At 42.0% G+C, this 13915-nt stretch overlaps 1 protein-coding gene across 9 annotated transcripts in view; it reads right to left on the reverse strand.

Annotated features, from left to right (window-relative positions):
* Window positions 1-4475: 4475 nt before the first annotated feature.
* Window positions 4476-13915, reverse strand: part of PLEKHA5 (pleckstrin homology domain containing A5) — a 147136-nt gene continuing 137696 nt past the window's right edge. For 8 of the 9 annotated variants that reach the window (XM_064155573.1, XM_064155568.1, XM_064155569.1 and 5 more), the window contains 5 exons: window positions 12952-13110; window positions 11570-11691; window positions 9741-9886; window positions 8473-8577; window positions 4476-5381 (listed from right to left, as the gene is read on the reverse strand). In XM_064155573.1, coding sequence (XP_064011643.1) covers window positions 8483-8577; window positions 9741-9886; window positions 11570-11691; window positions 12952-13110 — 522 coding nt within the window. In that variant the 3' untranslated portion in view covers window positions 4476-5381; window positions 8473-8482. The remainder of the gene's footprint in view (window positions 5382-8472; window positions 8578-9740; window positions 9887-11569; window positions 11692-12951; window positions 13111-13915) is intronic. The other variant, XM_064155565.1, reaches the window with a different exon arrangement.

Here is a 13915-nt window from a genome sequence, read left to right on the forward strand (position 1 = left end):
AGGAATGCAGAGTATTTCACACATTGGGCTGGAGTGGAGCAGTCCTGGACAGTGCCAGTCACTTCACTGTGGCTCAGGATACCTACCAGGTGACAACAGCTGAGGATCAGGTCTTCCTGGAAAGGTTCCTTTCTCTGGCACACGGTGCTGCTGGCCACAGCCATGCAGCACTCTGAGGGACAGCTGCAGCCCCTCTGGTGCCAGGGGCTGTTTCCAACTGGGGCACTCTTAGGTTTCATCCCTCTGTGTTGCAGTTGTTGGATTCCTGGTGCACGCCTTGGTGCCACCTTGGTGTAGCAAGGTTAGCAGCGTGCTGTTGCCTGCTGGAAAAGGTGAAAGGGGAAACTTTGTGCCTGGTGGAGTAAAAGGAGGTGATTTGAGAGCCCCCCCCGAGAATGCTTCCTTACTGCCCTTTGTGGACTCCATCACTTGCAGATTCCTTTCTCTGGGAGGCAGGGATCATCTTGCTTGCACTGCAGAGCTTGGAAAGTGGCACTACTTAAGAGCAGGCTTCTACAGAGGCTGGAGGTGGTGTGTGGCAGTGACTGTCACTGACTAAAAGGCACTGTGCTTGGAGCAGTTCCTTTGAAAGCCTTTGGTGTCTCGCACAGGCTGCCCTTCCAGATTTGCTGCTAGCTGGAAAACGCTGTCCTGCTCCTGAAAAACAATTTTATTCCATCCCAGTGGAAAATAAGTCATTGAGACTTTGAAGCTATTTCAAAAGGCAACAAATAAAGCACATAGCTACCTAAAATGTCTACATTTTATTCCATCTCCTCCTTCATTTAGCACCTTGGGCTAGGGGAAGGTGTCCCCTGCACATGCAGGAGGGTTGGAACTAGATGATCTTTAAGGTCCCTTCCAACCCAGCCCATTCTACGAATCTACAAATCTAGGCTATGCTTCTCCTACGGACAAGGTTAAACTCACAGAGTCTGCTTTTATTTTAAAGTACTTGTTTCACCTTCAAGAGAGGAAGAGGTTGTTGCCATTTTTAGCCTGAAATTCTTTTGAAGTATTTCTGTTCCACAGAACAGGGATCTGGATAGAATTTGGCAGAAGAATTAAGTCCTTATTTTAGGTTTGGTTTCACCAATAAAGAAGTTAATGAGATCACATCTGGTTTTGTCCTGATATACCCTACTGCAGTCCACTGGAAAGCAGCACCATTTGCTTACAGCTTTCTCCTTTTCTTCCAAACAGAACTGATCCCAGCCTGAAGAGGTGTTCTCAGACACACCCACATCAGCCAACTAGCAGCCACTGCGGTGCCACTTAGCCGTAGCTACAACAAAGAGTTGCTTGTAGCTTCAAAACAACACCTAGCTAATTCTTACACTTGAAAAACATTTTCTTTGGCATCTGACAGACTGAAGAAACATCACAAAAAAGACCCTAACCTTCATTCCACAAGTAACATTGGAATGACACATCTGGACCAGCTGGGTAACAAGTCGTGTGTGTCAACTTCAGAAAGCAGCTGCTTTTCGCCTTTGTTCTGGGCCAGACATTCGCTTTCACCCCCAGTATATTCCACTTGGGTTTGTAGCAGCTTCCTCAGCGTTTCCATATGGACAAGCTAAACAGCTCCACGGATATAACAGCAGGTATATGGATATTATGTTCTTTACAAGCAATGAAGGCCAGAGGTGGCTTTGTTATCTTCAGATGCATCCTTACCAAAGTTAAATGAAGTCGTTTCAGATACATCACCAGTGACAAGGTACAGGCGATTCGTTCTTTGGCCATTTAAATGGCAACTTTCAAAGGATGGACTTTAAACTGAGGACTCAAACTGGACTAAACTATCATAGAATAACTCAAAGTATAGCAAAGTTCAAGATCACAGGGATGAAAAAGAATTGTGCAGCAAAGACATGATGACCCACTTCTCAGTAAGTCCTACCTCTAGTTTGTTTTACTGAAACAGAAGAGGCCAAACACCTCACCTTGTTCTTACAGCAAAATGAAATGCCTGGATTAAGAGTTAGCCAGCATCGCTGATTAAAGATCTTCCACTCTGCTGCATCACTTGACCAGGATACCACTTCAGCCACCACTCCAAGTACTGGAGAATGTAGGAGATCCCTTACTAAAGATAGTAGCCATTAATGATTTTCATGTATGGACTCCTGGTTGCTACATGTAGTGGAGCTAGTAAGGTTTGTAGGAATTTTTTCTCAGGATGTCCAGATAAAGAGATTTAGATGGAAATGAACTGCTTAAACGTTTTCTGATTTCCTGAAAACAGAGCCTTACTGGATCCTTGTTATGACACATCTATGAATAGGGAATATTAACTGAGGACTACTTTTCCCCCCTTTAGTAGCAGTATAAACAAGGTTTGGGTTTCAACTGCCTGCTGAGGTCTTCTCCATCCAGCCATTCCACAACAGACAAAAACTGCCAAGACAACAACCATAACTTTTGGAATAATCTCACTTTATTAAGGGACTTGTAAGAGTCACATTCTCTAGTAGTCTTGGAACAATGCAAAGGGTGAACAAAAGACAAGAGGAGATGTAAATGGTTCTGAAAAGCATGAACACCTCTAGAGAATGTGCTGCATTATTCCTACGGAGCCTTGCTTTTGGAAAAAAGCACCTTCCATACACACAAGTGTCAGTGCAACTGTCAACAAAGCAGTCAGAAATACAAAAATACCCTAGGAACAAACTCTAAATAGATGCTTGAAGGCTGACAAAACCAGCATTCTGGTATCTCTATCTCTCAGGAGTATGAACATGGGCATGAGTTATTCTGATGAGGTAAGCCAGCAGCTGCTCTCTGATAACACAAAGCCACACTTTGCTTTCCCATAAGAGGCACACAAAAACAGAGCACTCAGTGAAATTGCAAGTCTTTGCTGCAAGTGCCCGCAGGAAGTGACATCAGTCAGGAGCATCGCTACAGTCCTGCATCACTGCATTCCTGCATCACTGACATTTGCTATCTTTGCCAAGTTACACCAGCAAATCCCTGCCAATTCTACCACTCTCCCTCAGCTTCAGTCTAAGCTGCACGAACTTTGCAGGTGTAGCAAACTGAGAACTGCTTTAAAGACTGACAAGTTCTATAAACGTCCAAATCCCACTCAGTCATTTCTGCTTTTATTGGTTGCAACTCTTTTCTGGGCAGCAAAGACAGAGATTGCAAGGCTTGACAACCAAAAGGGTTAGGGAGAGACCAGGGCATGTCCTGCTTTCATTGCCCCAGGTGTTGCAGTGGTGCCACTGAACTTAAACCTCGACCCGTTGAGCAGTGTAAAAAAAAATACCACATTTCCTTGCTCCATGCTTTGGATGCATTAACCTGGGTCTAACGTTCCAAAAGTAGGAGAAGAAAGGCTGTTTGGTCAAGCTTTCAGCTGGATGCTCTCTGCCTGCATCATGCTTCATCTTCCTTCCTTCAGCCGTCTCTTTCATTATGACCTTCCGAGCTCTGCTGCTAAATTCTGCTTCTCGTTTCCTCAATTCCCAAAGAAAGAGGGAAGATGAAAGGTACATGGATCGCCTGCTCTGCATTTTTGTGGCAAAGAGCCCCAGCAAGAACTTGCAGCAGAGCTAGGAGTGACAGAAGAGTACAACGAACACAGACTCCTACTTAGGGGGTAACTATCAAGAGTTAATTTCCAAGCGTGTCAGTGTCAGGCACTCCTCTGTGGAAAAGCACCAGGAATGCCGAGCCTCCAGTACAGACATATTCACTGCAACAGGATATGGTTTGTGTGGTAAGACAGCACAAGAGGTGCTGGCAGTCGTCGCCTTACCAGACTTGCCTCGCCGCTTATGGCACACACATGCACCGGAGCACACAGCAGCTGCCCGAACCTTTAGAAGACTTCTTAGCTTGACACGCCAGAGTCAAAAAGCTTTTCCTTCAACCTCTCTGCTTTTCATCATTCTTTTCTAAGCCTCTTTTGTCTCAGGCAAATTCGGGCAGCTGCAAGAGACGACAAAGCGAAGCTAGCAACAGCTGTAGCACAATGACACTTGACAAATTATTTCAGGTTCTCTTTTGGTTTCTGCAAGATGTTTTGCAGATGTCAAAGCCTCGAGGAATCATCGTACTTTTCTCCTTAACCCCACTGAATGTGGCATCTAGTGTTTGCAAGTGCTCAATCACTGCTCACCACACGCCAGCAAGACGGGCTATTGCCTCTCAATTAAACGGGAAGGGAATGGAGGCACAGAATGAGTAAGTGATTACTGTGATATCACAACATGAGCCTGGGAGAGTCAGGAGCTGAACCTGTATTTCTTGCGTCTCAGTCTCAGGTCCTCTTTGTGTTCTGTGCTGCAGCCTCATTCTTTCCCGCAGAGGAAGACTGGAATCTCTTAAGAGGAGTCTGTCACTGCTACTCTGGTTGATGGGTGATGTCGCCCGCGAGACAAGAATCGTTGCATTCCCCACATCAAAAGGTGGAACACAGTGTGACATCTGTTTGCTGGAAGAAATACTAACCATACAAGTCCTTAAGAACATCAACATTTATTTAATATGATATAAAAGAAATGGGATATGAACATCAGTATTGGAACAATAGTAAGTGGCTTCTTATACTTACATCGTATGTGCTCATTGTATACTATATACACAATGAACATAATTACATTTGTACACCAACTAAGGACTGGATTGCAAACCTGCTTATTGCTGTACACACCCTAACCCAACAAAGGAGAAAAGCCCAGTACCTCAAAATACCTACACTCCATTTCACTCAGGAAAAAGTAACCACTGACATTAATGTCTACGCTGACAGAAGTGTGGCAGTAACTGCTGACATTGCAACCTGACCAAGAAATAATTACAGCAGAAACAGGACATTTTTTTTCTTTTACTAAGCAATAATAAAAATGGCACATTTTAAATATATCTATATGTATTTTATATATATATATATATATATAAAAACTTTACAAAGAAAATGTTAAAACAAGAAGTTGTAGTGTTGAAAAAGTGTAAAACGAGGTTTAGTGGCGATATGTAAAGTGAACCAAGGTATACCTGGTAAAGAAGCAAAAAGTAAACTTAAATGATCCATAATTATAAGAACATTAAATTCTGGAGAATATTAAATAGAGTTCTGACTGTAGGCTGCAGATGAAACAGGGCTTTTATTTGATGTGCACAGAAATGGTAGCAGCAAGCTGGTATCAGGAGGACAATCTGAAGGTTGTTGAGTGTACATGTGGGCCATTTAAAGCTCTCTTGGAATAAACATTTTCCAGGAAGTGATAAAATGATGCTCTGTAGCCAAAAGCATCAGAACTATGAATTTCATAGATTTAAAATATACTGTACAATCTCTTCTCATATTTTCATAGGTCAGGTCCATACATCTCAGGCATGAATTGTTTCAACAGAAGCCATTACTTCTGAAAGACAGACAGAGATGAAGTTACTGCATTTTAGCAACAACAGAATATTGTATAAAGCAACTCCTGAAAGGAAACGTGGCAGAAAATTTCTGACCTTATCCTAGCAGCAGTTATCAAGGGTGTAGAAAATAACAAAGCTTTTTGGAAATCAGTTGTTTCAAAAATCAATTTTCCTGATGAGTAATGCTGCTGTCAAGATACTTGGGCAGCAAGAGGCAAAAGGAAGCAATGCTGCTGTCAAGATATTTGGGCAGCAAGAGGCAAAAGGAAGCAATGCTGCTGTCAAGATATTTGGGCAGCAAGAGGCAAAAGGAAGCAATGCTGCTGTCAAGATATTTGGGCAGCAAGAGGCAAAAGGAAGCAATGCTGCTGTCAAGATACTTGGGCAGCAAGAAGCAAAAAGAAGCTTTTTTCCCAACACACACTGTGTCCTAGGAAAGCCTGCTTAGACTGAGAATCTTGCCCTGCTGCACACAGCCACCTCCAAATGTTCTTCATATAAAAAGGGGCAATAAATGCAAAGACCCTAATTGCTCTTACCAACAACAGGCACATTTTGCAGAAGCATGCAGTCTTATTTGGTTGCTACACCACAATGGCAGCATTGCTGTAAGGTGTTTTGATGTTCAAGTGCTCCATCCCAGAGCTTGCTGCGTTTTGGTAACTGCTGAAAGGACTTCTGTAAACAGCTCTGAACAGTTCCTCAGCGAAAGTGAGCTTTAGATCCAGGTGCTGTATAAAATGTCACTACTCCTCCATCGCTAAATGCCAATGCAATGCTTCAAACGTAACAACATTTAGTGGTGCACATCCAGATTTGTCTCTGCCAAGCAGGAGCCTTGACAAAGAAAGTAGCTCTCTGTTAATGGGATTTTTCCTTAGTCCTACACTATCCTATGCCAAAGTTCCTATGCCAAATTCTCGTGGCATGGTGCCAAGAGTATCCTTTTACTAATTGACTGTAAAAGCCAAATAGAGCTATTACTTCATTATCCTCTGAAATTTACCATTCATTTTCCAGATGTGCCTGAAACATTTGGTTCTGTCAACAGAGCTGATCCCGCAGCTCTGATATTCCCTCTGCTGCTCAGGATTTCTTGTACCTGAGACACTGAGCTCCTGCAGACAGACGACCATACTCTTTCAGCAACGTGCAAAGAACTGGAATACTGCAATGGCAGCCCCAGAAGGTATGGAGCAGCATTTACTGCAGCAAACAGATTGCGTTTCATGTATCTCCTACACAGATGAGGCCCAGCTCATTGCTTGAATTTGTTTTGGAGCTCCTAGGAAACAAGTGACAGAGGCATCGAGTGTACCAGAGTGATCTGGAACGCATGCGTGCACAGCCCAATGCTTTGTCCAACTGAACTCAAACATTAACCAGCCAAAGCAGATGTATCTTAAGCTCTGGGATCCTTTCCTCAAGTGTCGCGAGGCACATGCAAGCAAAGCATTCGTCTGACAAAGGCCATCCCAGAGGAAGCATGAGCAGCTAAGGCCTGTCTGTAGAACTGTACAAAAGAGGTCTCTGTGCAAGCACTTCACTTCTGCTGGTCTCGTCTTTAGCATGAATAATTTAAAGATGAATTTGCTCATCTGATCGTTGGAGCTGAAGACAATAGCTGAAGGCAACTTAATTCAATCTGTAATAAATTTCTGGTGAAGTTACAGGCTGCTTCCCCTCTCAAGACAGACACTCTGTACCTAGGGACAGAACTCAGCAGGGCCATTTCTGGTTTGCTTCTGACCTGAACGTGAGTTGATGGGATCAAGTTTGCCTTATTTAAAAAGAAGATGCATGACAAATGTATGTCTGTTTATAGAGTGAAACACAAATCAGCATCTCCAGAAAAACTGAATAGTCTCACTTAGATGTAAAAAATACTCTGTAATAAAAGCTTTTGACCACAAGACCAGAAGCCTAAGCTAAACCTAATCATGACAAACCACCTCCATCAGGAAGAAGGCAATGCAGGTACCAGTAGTGATTGTGAGGAGGGTATCTCTCCAAAAGGAGCAAAAGATGAAAATGATTCCCTTTTTCCTTTAGAGAATATAAAAAAAAAGAGTCATGCCCAGAGTCCACGTGAGAAAGGTGCATGTAATGAACTAGTCTAATTTTGCTACAGTCAAAGCCTGCCAATGAGGGCTGGGACAGTAAAAAAGAACCAAAAAAGGCATTTTCAGATCTGCTCATGACAAATGACTGAAAATGCCTTGATTCTAAAGTTTCCTTAAGTTACATTAGCTGTGACATATTGCCACTGAAAGAAAGCTCATTCTTTCAGTAGGAAACAAAGCAACATAGCAATGTGGAGCAACAAATCAATGTGGAGTGATTTAAATGCTAGTGAAGTGTGGAAGCATTCATACTGGTATTCTGTTCATTTATTTAAACACTTGTAGCAACAAACACGATCTCTGCTATTTCCATTTCCTTTCATTAAGTAGGCAACTTGTAAATCTAGCTTAACTCATGCTTAGAAACTTGTTTCCCAGAAGCAATCACCTACTGTGACAAGGGAAGAGAAGCCATGTAGGGCTATCTCTAGAGAAAGAGAAAAATAAAAAGCTTTTCAATTGACATTTTTTTTCCACCCTCATTTGCTCCCTTCCTGCTTGTCATACCTCAGTTATCAATGTCTTCAACCATAATCTCTTTGGGCCACTTGACTATTCCCTCCTATACATCACCGCAGAGATTTATCTCTAGTTGCCTATTACCATGACTGAAGCATCAAGACTCATTTGCACCTGAGCACTGATGCCCGTACCTGAACCAAGTATCTGTTTTCTAACAGCTTTGCTGTCTCATATAATTCCAAGGGCTATTATCTTGCCAGTTGGTGGAGAATGTGCTTGATAAGCCAATTAGTCCTTTCTCTTTGCACTGAGACAGACAATCTATTACTTGCAAGTGAATCAATACATGCATTTGTTTTGTTATCTGGTTAGTTTAAGTTCAACACTGCAGGTAACTTTGTCCTGTCAAGTATTGTCTGTTCTTGGAAGGAAAATCAGAGCACATATACTTGGAAAAACATTAGGAAAATGGCAGGAGGGGTGGGAGAAAAAAGAGACTTACTTCTCTGTAACTATACACACATGAAATGTGATCCTTCTGTGAGCTGTGTCTGTGTAGATGTAGCTGGTGACAGTGATGATTCCGGTGAAGAAGGTAAACTTTTCACTGCGAGTCATACAGCAAGACAAACAAGAGTACAAGTTACAGAAGGTATGATTTCAAGTAATAACCAATATAAACTTGAAAATCATCACTCCAAGCAATCATAAATGCAAGCAGAACCAAAAGAAAGTTACACAAGTGAGGATTTAAAATCTGATCAGCACAGTAAGCAGAACTTCAGGGGTGTCCTCAAGAAAGTCCAATACTCAGGCCTATAAACGAGTAGAGAGCATCGAAGGAACAAACAGTAGACACATGAATGCCAATGAGTTATTTATGTTGAAAAAGAGAGAGAAAGAGAAAAAAAAAACAAAGCAAAATTCAGGATACTTCCAGGCTCACTTACACATCACAGCTCAGACCAGCCCAGCACTTTTAAATTCCTCTGAGGGTTACAAAATGTGTTTACAATGTTTGGGTTTGATTGTCAAGTCACAGAAAAGATTGCTGACTGCGCTGCAAAGGTCCAGGTCACCTTAATATCCATAAATTGAACCAATCATCTTAGTTACTTAAGCATTCCCACTAGGAAATGCCTTAATGTCTTAAATTTGATCTTCCTTCCTCTTCCCCCACACAGTCTCCTCTTTGTAAACAACTGCTTCATTTCAGGTTTCTCACCTCGTGAAGCAGCACACCACCAGTCACTTTGCTGGTGAGCTAGTGTTCGCTGTTTCTTCATCTTTTCTTACTCCTGAAAACATGACTGAACTGGGGTCTTTCCCTTGCTAGTTCAGACGCTACTAGAGGGATACACTGGAAACACTTACCGATTTCTCAGTCTTGAGCATACCTGAGGCCATCCCTTAGCAAGGGGGTAAGGGTAAATAATCTCTACATACCCAGGACTGAGATGCTCTTCTACAAGTTGAATAGGGAAGGACTGGCTCCCACCAACAACTATAGTAGGACTCAATTCCTAGCAATAGATATTTAATTCCTTGCAATAAATGTAACCACAGCATCTATATTAAAGCCTCAGAAAAATGGAATTTCTGCAGTTGTCCACTGACAAACTCCTTTTCTCCACATTACGAAGCCACACAGACTAGCTCAGCACTTCCAATTCACAGGGGTTTCAGAGCATCAAAAGACACAGGAAAAATAAACAACGCTTTACGTGTGCACTGTGTAAGCTGGGCTTCAGTCAAGACTCTTTCCCATACCTGCTGCTGCCTGATTTCCTTTTGAAGACTGTGCTGCTAATTCAAGTGAAGCCATAATCCCTTCTTGTTCTTGAATGCTAGCTATTTCACTTTCTTCTGAGCTGGTTTTGGGTTTGTGGTTTGTAGCTGTGGTCACACTTTGAAAGCTGGTTAACAAGAAAGCACAGTGTTTAGAACTCATTCTAGTTTAATTTCAGGTGTTAACTGCTAAGTACATGAGTTACAATTTTTCTATTAGTAACAGAAAACTAAAAGTTGCAAAATGCAAGTTTGCATGGTATAAATTAGGTATTTTGAAACCCTTTTTTCTTGCAAAGCTAGACTTGAAAACAGTACTGGAAGTGGAATTCCTTTCCTTCACATACTTCATCCTGTTTCCTCCAGTGTGATCATCTAATTCACCGAAGGTGCAGTGACAAAGGTATGGCCCAATGTAAGAATCACTTTGAACCTGCAGTGCAACTTACATGGAAGTTAGGAATCTTCTAGGAGGAATATCCAAGACACAATATTCCTCTAATTGTGCACTGATCCAAAATAATGGAGTAATAATTCAAGTAGAAGCTATTGAGTAGGCTATTTATAAGGGTTTGTAGTGATAGAATGAGGGACAATAGTTTCAGACTGAAGCAGGGCAGATTTAGGTTGGACATAAGAAGGAAGTTCTTTACAGTGAGAGTGGTGAAACACTGGAACAGGTTGCCCAGAAATCCTGTCCCTAGAGACATTCAAGATCAGCCTCGATGTGGTCCTGGGCAGCCTGATCTAGCTGGAGGTGTCCCTGCTGACTGCAGGGGAGTTGGCAAGATGACCTCAGAGGGGCCATTCCAGCCCAATGCAACCAGTGCTAATGGGCTGTATAGAAGCTGGAGCTTTCAATAGTAAACTAAAAACTCCAAAGCTTGAACTGACATGACTGAATACACTTTGCACCCCAAGGCAAAGGTTATCAGAGAAGCACAGGATTAGCCAAGTTGGAAAAGACCTTCAAGATCATTGAGTCCAATCTATCACCCAACAGCTTCTAACTAATGAGACCATGGCACTAAGTGCCACATCCAGTCTTTTTTTTAAACAGTTCCAGGGATGGTGACTCCATCACCTCCCTGGGCAGCCCATTCCAACTTCAATCACTCTCTCTGGCAAGAACTTCTTTCTAACATCCACCTGAAACTGCCCTGGCACAGCTTGAGACTGTGTCCTCTTGTTCTATCACTGCTTGCCTGGGAGAAGAGACCAATCCCACCTGGCTACAGCCTCCCTTCAGGTAGTTGTAGCCAGCAATGAGGTCTGCCCTGAGCCTCCTCTTCTCCAGGTTGAATGCTCCCAGCTCTCTCAGCTGCTCCTCATAGGGCTGTGCTCCAACCTCCTCACCAGCCTTGGTGCCCTTCTCTGGATGTGTATGAACATCTCAACATTTTTCTTGAACTGAGAGGCCCAGAACCGGACAGAGAACTCAAAGGTGTGGCCTAAGCAGTGCTGAGTACAGGGGCAGAAGGACTGCCCTGGTCCTGCTGGTACAGCTGTCTGTCAACCAGCACCCCCAGGTCCCTTTCTGCCTGGTCACTCTCCTCCTGAATCTATTCTCTTTGTAACTAGGGCAATACTTGAAAATACACATTGCTTTACATGCTAAGTCGTATCTCTTAGTGAACTCCTGCAGGGATTAGGTTTTGTACTAGAATTCTCTATATCTAACCAACTCAAACCTGTATAAATATGCCTAACAGGTATTTATGGCAGTGTTTCATTAGTTGCTTGGCCTGTTCAGCTAATAAATACGATATGCAAGTTTAGAACAGCCTCTGAACAGCTTGTTTTGTTTTTACCTTATATCACCATCACGTGTTTCTTCCAGTGTATTTTCCTGTTTGGCTGTCTCGTCATTACTCACTTCTTTGGAGTTGGATACAACATGTGCATCTGATAGAAGATCATCAGCTTTTGCTAGCTATAAAAAAGCAGAGATCATGAAACAAAAAAGCTGTAGCATAGGAAGTGGCAGATAAGAAATACAGGATCAGGAAACAGTTTTATTGACAGACAAATTTTGCCATCATGTATACTTAGTAACTCAGAATTACAGAACTTAAGAAATTTTTATCAATACCATTCAGGTTAATAAGAGTTATCCTGAAACTCAGAACAGAGCCAGTGGGCAGGGCTGGGCTTAATAACTTCCACAACTCATCTGAACCCTTTGGCTGCAGCCTGCCTGTTTTTAAATGCCATCCTTCTCTTCATAATGCAATCAGGGATTCCAGGTACTGGAATATATTGCTGATAAGCCTCGACACTGCTCTTAAAGGTGTGATTAAATACAACCAATATATTTGCTTACTCAATAAAGCAACCACCTCCCAGCAGAAATTGTCTTTAAAGAATAACAGATATTATTTGCTTTTATACTATTCTATGTCAGACATATGTTTAAAAAAGCTAAATATAAGACCGGAAAACACAAATGCGTGAGGAAAAGGAAAGGATAATGAAAGAACATGGATAGGAGAAGAAAAACCCTACACATGAAATTTGAAAACCCCAACATATTAAACTGTAGGCAGGATTTGGTTATATGTAGAAACGACTCCAGTAATCTACTTTTTTCCACAGTCAGTCTTTGATGAGTGTTCAGGTCACTTTAGTAACAGAAAGCCCAAGGCAACTCACTACACCAAGTGACAGAAGATTTCAAGACAGAAATCAGCTCAGTGACAGAACAGTACCAACTACAGTCACTGTCTACTGCCATGCATTAATTGCGTCGGCTTTATTCTGCTATTAGATGCAGTAGAGCCACTAGGTGCATTAGATGAGCCTCAACAACTCCACTGGGGTCTCCCTAAGCAACGAACAGATTAGCAGTTACCATTTAAAGATGCATTAGCATTGTTTCCAAAGAAATAAAGAAAAGAACTTAACAGTTTTCCAGTCGATCAGGGCAGCAACAGATAAAGCACCATGAAATTTAGGGAGTACATACACTGTGACCATTCCATACTTCAGCTATAGACAGACCTGATACGTTTTGTGCTTCTGCATAGAATATTTGATACATAAAAAAAATAACCCACCCAAACAATTAAAGAAATCTAAACTTTCCAAGCAAAACAAACTGGCTCAGTTTCTCATACCCTGCTGTCTGTGGCTCAAAATATTTCAGTAGTGCCAGACAGGCCTGTGAGCAGTTCAGAAAGGGACAGTTTAGTACCTCTTGAATAAAACCTGCATGATGTTCTTGTTCTCCATCGTGTTTCACGTGCGCTTTCTCTTCTCCAGCAATTGCATTGTTTTGTTTCAAGTTACTTTCTTTACTGTTGCTCTCTAACTCTTTCACGTTACCGGACACAGCATCATCCTTCCTTCGGTTCTGTGGAACAAAACTGATATGTGGATGCATTCTCACAGAAGTCATCACCCCAGCTTTTCAATCACGTGCTCTCCTCTGACTGATCTACACAAATCCCTAAAACCCCCTCTGAAGTATACCACCGTGCAATAAAGAAAATGGAAATGATTAAGGAGATGGAATTTCATCACTTTTGTAGCTCTCAAAACCGTTCCTCCTGCCTAACAATTTTCCCCCTCTCAGATTATTGCCACTCCTGCAATCTCCAGCTCTTCTATTATGAACCTTTATTTTTGAGATTTAATTTTTAGCCCAATTACAGGGAGGCTTAGCAGCACTGTTATTTGCATCCATAAGCACCTATATAGTTTTAAAATAGTTTTTCCTGGTTGAAAAAAGAAGACAGATAAAAATCTGTTCTCACTACAAAATTCACAGTGCAGCTGCATGCACTTTCTCCAGACATCCTGGTTATTTTCCAAGCTTATTCTGTTACCTGACTTATCAAAGGACAATATAGCATCTGGGAAGAGCAGAGGATGTTACTTAGTCCTTAAAAACCCAAATATCCATTGCACAGAGAATAATTTGATATAAAAAAATTTGAGTAAGGACAGCAGAAGTGACTAAGGTTGTGAACTGCGAACATGATGTTGTCAGGGTAGCAAGCTGAACTAGGTTCACAGAAGTCCTATTATCAAACAAAATATCAGGGCTGAGGAAAACAGGAGCCAGCAGTACATCTTGTAGCTGAATTCCTGTGATTTTTGCATAGGCACTCTGTTAAGAGGAAACTGCCTGTAAGCCAGTTCACAAATCAATCTCT

This window comes from Pogoniulus pusillus, chromosome 15 (genome assembly GCF_015220805.1).
Source record: "Pogoniulus pusillus isolate bPogPus1 chromosome 15, bPogPus1.pri, whole genome shotgun sequence".
NCBI classification, from domain to species: domain Eukaryota; kingdom Metazoa; phylum Chordata; class Aves; order Piciformes; family Lybiidae; genus Pogoniulus; species Pogoniulus pusillus.